The following is a 7,726-nucleotide window of genomic DNA, read 5'->3' on the forward strand; positions in this document are numbered from 1 at the left end:
TGATTGGCACGCAGACCACTACAGTCCAGCCGAAGCCTGTGGCAGACATTGCTAATCAACCACAGCACGGGTCCTTCGGATCTCTCTCAATGCAGGGCTTGGGTACCCATCAGAGTCCATCAGGATGAACCTGACTGGCCACCCCCAGCACAGCAGATGTCTGGGCTGCTCCTGACCTGGCACAGCCCCTTCCAGTCCTGACCTTTGATCGCCTGAGGGAACCTGGGCCCCTAAGCCTCCGGCCCATTGGCCAGGGCCCGGGTGACGCCCAGGATGTGGTGGGCCGAGGCCTTGGAGCTCTTGTGCATGAGAACCGCTTCCCCGCTGCTGGGCTGGTACTGGACGCCGCGCCGGTGGAAGAGGCCGCGGACTGTGGCCTGGAAACCGCTGGTGACGAAGCAGTAGACGATAGGGTCCATGCAGCTGTTGAGGCTGCTGAGGGTCACGGCCACGTGGTAGGCCACGAGGCTGGCGCGGGGTGGCAGGTCCGGCCAGAGCGCCACGGCCACCTGGCGGGCGTGGAAGGGCGTGAAGCAGACGAGGAAGATGAGAAGCACCGTAAGCAGGAGCTGCGTGGCCCGCACCCGGCGCTGGCGGCCCTGGCGCAGCAGGCCCGGCCTTGACAGCGCGCACACGATGCGGCCGGTGAACACGCTGATGACCAGTAGCGGCAAGAGGAACTCCAGCACCGTCAGCGCGAAGACGCGGCAGCAGGGTCGGCCGCCGGCCGCCACGCCCAGCACGGACAGGGTCACGGCGCCGGCCACCAGCCACACGAGGGCGCTCACGGCCTTGGCGCAGGCGGGCTGGCGCCAGCGGCGGGAACCATCAGGCCGCACGATGGCCAAGTAGCGGTCGACGCAGATGCAAGTGAGGAAGAGGATGGAGCAGTGCATGTTGAGGAAGTAGCCGAAGACGTGCGGAAAGGCGCACCGCAGGCAACCGCGGGTGCCGTAGAAGACGACGAAGCGCGTGGGCAGCGACAGGCCCACCAGCAGATCGGTCACCACCAGGTTGATGGTGTAGATGACGGACGGCGTCTTGGCCTGGGTGCGGCAGCAGAAGACGTACAGTGCTAGCCCGTTGAGCACCAGCCCCACCAGGAAGATGACACTGTGCACCCCCATCAGCGCCAGCCACAGGCGTGGGAAGCAGGCGTGCAGCTCCTCGTCCAGCTTGGCGAATAGGTGGAACAGGGGCATCTCTGGCCCGCTGCTGTTGGCCCCCGGCGTGGGACGAGCTGTGACATTGGGTGCCACTGTGGCCGACGGTCCCACAGGAGACACGGATGGCATGATGGTGGCCGGGCCTGGAAGGAAGGAGCCGAGTTCCCCGAGGTCCCTACCGGTTCACCACCCACCCATGCCCCACGTTTCCTGTCTCCGCGCCTCTGCCCAAGCTGGGGTGCCCGCTTTCCTCTCCCAGGGACCAGGATCAGTGTGGCTCAGATGCAGCCTGCCTCTCACCAGTGTGGTCTTGGTCAAACACTACATTTTGAGCTGCATTCCTGAGCTACAAGAACGAGGCAGCTCTTGGCTTGCCTGTGGATTGTCCGGAGCTGAGAAACCCCCAGCTCCCTTCTGGGATGTACGGCCCTGGCGCCAGCTTAAATCAAGATTCCTCCACTTACTCCCTGTGCAACCTCAGACGAGCACTTAACGTCTCTGTGCCTTGCTTCCCTCCGAGCAGATGGGAGGGGGTAGTGAGCTAATCTGGCAAAGGTATCCGGGGTGGGAAGCTCAGAGATGCTCAGCCCACCCACAGTGCCAGGTCTGCCCTCAAAGTCCCCATCCTCCAGGCCACCCATCTGTGCTCACCTCCTCCAGATAAGGCTCAGGGATAGAGGGTCGGAGTCAGCCCCACTGGGCAGTACAAGGGTTCCTCACCGGGCTCCCTGCTATAGACCCGGCCTATACGGGAGGTGGCCCACTGGGGCTGTCTGGAGACAGGGCCGGCCAGTGTGAGTCAGATAAACACAGCATTTCCCTCAAGCTGCCCTGGTTGGGGGGTGAGGGGTGGGGGGCAGACAGGCAGGGGGCACAGGCTTGGGGGCTGGGCTGGGCTGGGGCCCGATCTGCTGTTTATGTTCCTGCCTCTGGGTGTTTAACTCCACTATGATTTAGTCCTTTATTTATAAATGAAGGGTTAAAGGGACCCCACCCCCACACCAGCCAGGGCTGACCCTCCAAATAAGGACATTTCTGACTTTTTTTCTGGAGAAAGGAGAGGCCTTTTGGGAGAGGCTGGGAAGAGGGGCAGCCGGTAGGACTCTGGAACACAATGCCCCCTCCCCACTTGGAGGGGAATGAAGCTCCCTCCCACTAACATCCGTGCCTGGTGACTGAGGGCTGTGAATATGGTGAACATGCTGCTCATACTGACCACTGTGCAGGTGAGTCTCCATGGGCAACCCCCTGCAGCTGGACGTGACCAGAGCTGGCACTGGGGACAGGACAGCAAGCTACACAACTTTGTGATTTGTCTGTACCCGGCTACATTTGTGTCACAACCGCTTTCCCTTCCTCTGGAGATAGGCCCAGGGGACCCAGCCTCCAGTGCTGTGTGGCCTGCAGGGTGGGCGTTCCTGCAGGACACTGAGGACAAGCTAGAACAAAGCCTCCAGGATGCTGAACCCTGACTCTGATCACACATTAGGACTGATCGTACTCAAACAGTGAGTCTTGGTCTTGTCACACTCGGAGCCCTGACTGTGGTCACAGACTGAGCCCTGATCCCTGATCCGTATTGGTCTGAGGCCCTAACTACACATGAGCTCTGGTCCAAGTCAAACAATGAGAGTTGATCCCTGTTATACATGGAGGCTAGGTCCCAGTCCACACACTGAGCCCTGACTGTGGTCACAGACTGAGCCCTGATCCCGGTCATATACTGAGCCCTGACTCGGTCATATACTGAGCCCTGATCTCGGTCATATACTGAGCCCTGATCTCGGTCATATACTGAGCCCTGATCTTGGTCATATACTGAGTCCTGACCCTGCCCACACATGAGCCCTGTTCCCAGTTACACACTGATTCTGGGTCTCAGTCACACACTGAGCCCTGCCCCTAACCAAAAACAAGCCCTGATTTAATCAAACAATGAGCCTCAAACCTTGTTACACTGAAAGTCCAGATCTCGGTCACATACTGAGTCCCAATCCTAGTCATACACTAAGACCTGATCCCAAGCATATACTGAACCCTAAGCCTGGTTTTACACAAGTTCACAGCCTAGGTCCTCATACCTGAACTTTCTATACCCACTCATCTCTTTCCCTTTTGTCTCTGCAGAGTCTAGCTCTGTTCCCACACCCTAGTCCTCTATTCCCCAAGCCCCTGCTTCTCTACTCCCCAGCACTCTTGTCACACACCCCCACCCCAGTGGCTGGAAGTATTTAATATCAAATAACCAACCCTTGGGGGTGTCCTTTGTTTTGAAGGAGGGGGAACTTAAAGGGTGACATCGCAGTCCCCTGCATGGAGGTGGGCCTTCTGGGTGGGATGGCCTGGTGATAGGGAGGAGCTGGGTTGAGCAGCCCCCTTGTGGCCTCAAAAAGGACATTCTCTGGGCCTTGATTTCCTGTTGATCTCTATGGCCTCAGCTCCAACATCCCCCTCTTGCTTCTGCATCTACTTTTGGGTATACCTGTCCAACAGGCACCCTGGCCTTTCAGCAGTGACCCCTACCCATCCCTGCCTGCCCTTCTCCCACTGTCCACACCTAGCCCCACCTGCTGTCCATGTACCCACAGAAAAGGGATCCAGGACCTTGTGGGGTCCCGGTCAAGGGCACAGCTCTCAAGGCTGGGGCCAGTTTGACAACAGCAACCATCTTTCCCAACTGAGGGTGGAAGTGTGGCTTGGGCTCGGCCCCCACTCAGCACTAGGAACTGCAGGTTTGTTACTAAATCTTTGAACCTCTCCTCTGAAGCACAGTTCTCTGACAGACACAAGTCACCAGGAGCCAGAACTGATGACACCAATCGATCCCTGGGTAGCACAAGTAACCCAAACATTGGAGATTCTGTTCCACCTGAAGGTGCCTCAGGATACAGAGCTGGCAATCTCCTTCAGAACCAACCAACCTGTGGAACAGAGTTCTACTCGGACACACGAGGCTGCCAGGAGCTGGAGTGGAATACTAGTTGAAACCATGTCAACACAGAACCTTCTTGCTTCTCTTTCCGCAACTGGGTTGATTCTCAGAGTTGGTCCATGTGGAGCGGAGGGTGCGAAGGGGTTATAACTTCTCCATCCACCCCACCCCCATCCAGAGATGAGCCCTGCTCTGAGGGTGGGTGGGCACCCACTGGTGGGCGGGCATGGCAGGCCCGCCTCCCTCCCACGTAGTGTCTAAATATAGCCTGGACTGAGGGGAAGTGGCGATGTCCTGCCGCGAAGGAGGATGGAGTTCTGCGTCATGTGGGGACAGCGTGGCCTGGCCCTCAGCGGTCCAGGCTAGGAGGCAGCAGGGCCATAGAAACCTGGGTTCTAGTCCTGCTCTGATAGGGACCTGGGTCAACCACATCTGTGAAATGGGTCACACGGGCTGTTTACAGTCTGAAGGAGAAGTGTGACCCTGCCCCGGGGAGTCCTATCTGAGGAGGGGAGGTGTGACCCTGCCCTGGGGGCCCAGTCTGAGGGGGAAGGAGCGACCCTGCCCTGGACATTCTGTCTGAGAGGGGAGGTGTGACCCTGCTCTGGAGCTCTGGTCTCAGGGCAGAGGCCTAGTTCTGTTCGAAAGCCAATTTTGCCAGGCGGTCACGTTGTCCACAGTACCTTGGGCCCTACGGAGCAGAGCATCCCCCGCGGGCTCTGGCTGGAGCATGGGGCTAGGGCTGGGACAGGGTCTGGAAGTTGCTTCTGGGCTGGGAGGCTGCCATGCACTGCCCTGCCCATGGACACAGTCCTGGATCCACTCTCCACATGTGGGCACTCCCTAGGATGGTGGACAGGGACAGCTGAGGATTTGGTGGACAAAACCACATAAGCGGGGGACAGAGGGCACAGAGGACTGGCTGTAGCCACCTGAAGCCTGGGTTTATCTTTGAACAGACCTTGTGAGCCTCAGCTTCCTCATCTGTAAAATGGGTGAAATTCGAATCCACTTTTGAGGGCTGTTGTGTGGATGTCAGCACACAGTGGGTGCTCAAACAATGGGGAGTTTTGTTAAATGACAGGACAGGGCACAGAGAGTGTGGGCGGGGCAGGGGCTCTGAGGAGGACACATATGGGAGGGGTCTTGAAGGGATTTTGATGGGGGAGGGTTGGGAGGCAGGTCTCTGGTGAACACAGGTGAACAAAGGTGAGGAGGCTGAGAAGGAGGAAGAAGAGGTGGACTCTGGGGCACTTCAGAAGGGACAGCAAGATGGACTCCATCCAGCTTCCACCCAAGGGGTCATCCTGAACCTGGGTGAGTGTGCAGAAGGGGTGGAGGGGAGACTCAGAGCTAAGCACCCCCTTCAGATGAGCCCCCACAAGCGGCCTTGGTTTCCTCTAGGCTGTACTCTCCTCCCCCGTCTCAGGGGAGATGATGTGTCTCAGAAGGACCGGTCAGGGCTTCTTCGGTCCTTCCCAGTCTCCCTGAGGTCTTCATCTCCCCACCTTCAGTCTCCATGAACTAGGATATGCCTGTGCCCCTGGGACAGCTTTGGCTGCATGGCGACCCCTACATGCATGTCTGGACATTCTGCTCTAGAGGGGCTTCCAGGGAGTGGGGATGAGACCCAGGCCCCAAGCATTTCAGGATAGGGGCTCCTGTGGCAGATCTCCAGGCAGGATGGCCATCTCCTGCCATCATTTGAAGTCTTTCTGTGACTGAGTTCTGCACAGTTTCCCAGCCTCGGGCTGAGGGCTCTGAGAACTGAAATGTTGTTCCCCTCTCCTTTCCCATAACCCTGGTCAATCATTAGCAACCCGGGGACTTTCGTGGGCAGCCCTCTCTCCCCTGGGGTGGCCAAGTCAGGAAGATGTGAGTCTCAAGTTCCTGATGGTCCTATTCCTTAAGAATAAGTCAGCTGTGAGGGAAGCTGAGCCAAGTAAAGAGGAGAAATCTAATCCTGAGGGCATAGCTCAAACACCTAGATCCAGCCTTGCCTGAAGCAGTTTCTGGAATGTATTTATATTATATAGTGTTGGTGCTAAGTACCAGCGGGTTGGTTCTAACACATAGTGACCCTGTATAGGGTTTTGGAGGCTTTAAAAATATTTGTGGAAGCAGAAAGCCTACCTTTCTGTGGAGCAACTGGTGGGCTCGAGCCCCCAACTCTGTGGTTCCCAGTCCTATGTTTATCCTACAGAGTCACCACACTCGATATCAACAAATGTAAATACATAAAGGAGTCCCGGTGGTGTAGTGAATTGTATTCTGGGCTGCTTAGCACAAGATCAGTAGTTTGAATCACCCAGTACTGAATCCACACAACCACCATCACACCTGTAAACATGTATGTTATTGTTATGTGGTTCTGCGGGTCGGTTTGTACCCCAAGGTGGACGGCTCAAAGTCACCAGCTGTTGCTGTGAGTCAGAACCAACTCGATGGAACTTAACGACAAAAACAACAGCATTGAGTCAGGTCCAACTCACAGCAACCCTGTACAGGGTTTCTGAGGCTTTTTAAAAATCTTTGGGTGAGAAGAAAGCCTCTTTCTTGGGTGAGGGTCTTCTTGTTTCTTGCAGACTTTCCACTTTAACAAGCATGACATTCTTCTCCAGGGACTGGCCCCTCCTGATGATATGTCTGAAGTATGAGAGATGAAGTCTGGCCATCCTGGCTTCCTAGGAGCCTGGAAGTGGCTGTGCTTCTTCTATTGGCTCGTTCTATTGGCAGCCCATGATATTTTATTAGTCTCCTCTAACACCATAATTCAAAGACATTAACTCTTCCTTATTCACAATCCAACGTGCACATGTAGATGAGATTATTGAAAAGCTATGGTTTGGGCCAGGTGTACCTTAGCCCTCAAACGGACACATCTTTGCTCTTGATCACGTTAAAGTGGTCTTGTGCAGCAGATTTGCCCAGTGCAATAAGTTGTTTGCTTTCTTGACTGCTGTTTCCATGAGAGCTGATGGTTGATGTGATCAAAAGGAAGTCTTTGACAACTTCAGTCTTTTCTTCATTTATATGGATGTTGTTTATTGGCCCAGAGGATTTTTGTTTTCTTTACACTGGTGCAATCCATACCGAAGGCTGTGGTCTTTGATCTTCATCAGTAAGTATTTTAAGTTCTCATCACTTTCAGCAAACAAGGTTGTATCATCTGCATATTGCAGGTTGATAATGAGTCTTCCTTCAATCCTGATGCCATATCTTTCCTAATTTAAAACCATTCAGTGTTCCCTTCTTTTGTTCAAACAACTGCCTCTTGGTCTATGTACAGGTTCCTCATGGGTATAATTAAGTGTTCCGGAGTACTCATTCTCTGCAATGTTGTCCATAGCCTGTCATGATCCACACAATTGAAAGTCTCTGTATAGTCAATAAATCACAGGTAAACATCTTTCTGATATTCTCTGCTTCCAGCCAAGAGCCGTCTGACGTCAGCAATGACAGTCCTCCTTCCACATCCTCTTAGGAAACCAGCCTGAACCTCTGGCAGCTTCCTGTTAGTGTACTACTGTAGCAGCTGTTTTTTGAATTATCTGTAGCAAAATTTTACTTGCCTGTGATATTAATGATATTGTCCAGTGATTTCCACATTCCATTGTGTCACCTCTCT

The 7,726-nt window shown here is 54.8% G+C and overlaps 1 protein-coding gene across 1 annotated transcript; it reads right to left on the reverse strand.

The window, feature by feature from the left end:
• Positions 1 to 230: 230 nt before the first annotated feature.
• Positions 231 to 1,295, reverse strand: GPR20 (G protein-coupled receptor 20). The gene has a single exon (XM_006830729.1). The coding sequence runs from the start codon at positions 1,293 to 1,295 to the stop codon at positions 231 to 233; it is 1,065 nt and encodes a 354-aa protein (XP_006830792.1).
• Positions 1,296 to 7,726: the final 6,431 nt, after the last annotated feature.

This window comes from Chrysochloris asiatica, unplaced genomic scaffold (genome assembly GCF_000296735.1).
Source record: "Chrysochloris asiatica unplaced genomic scaffold, ChrAsi1.0 scaffold00001, whole genome shotgun sequence".
NCBI classification, from domain to species: Eukaryota; Metazoa; Chordata; class Mammalia; order Afrosoricida; family Chrysochloridae; genus Chrysochloris; species Chrysochloris asiatica.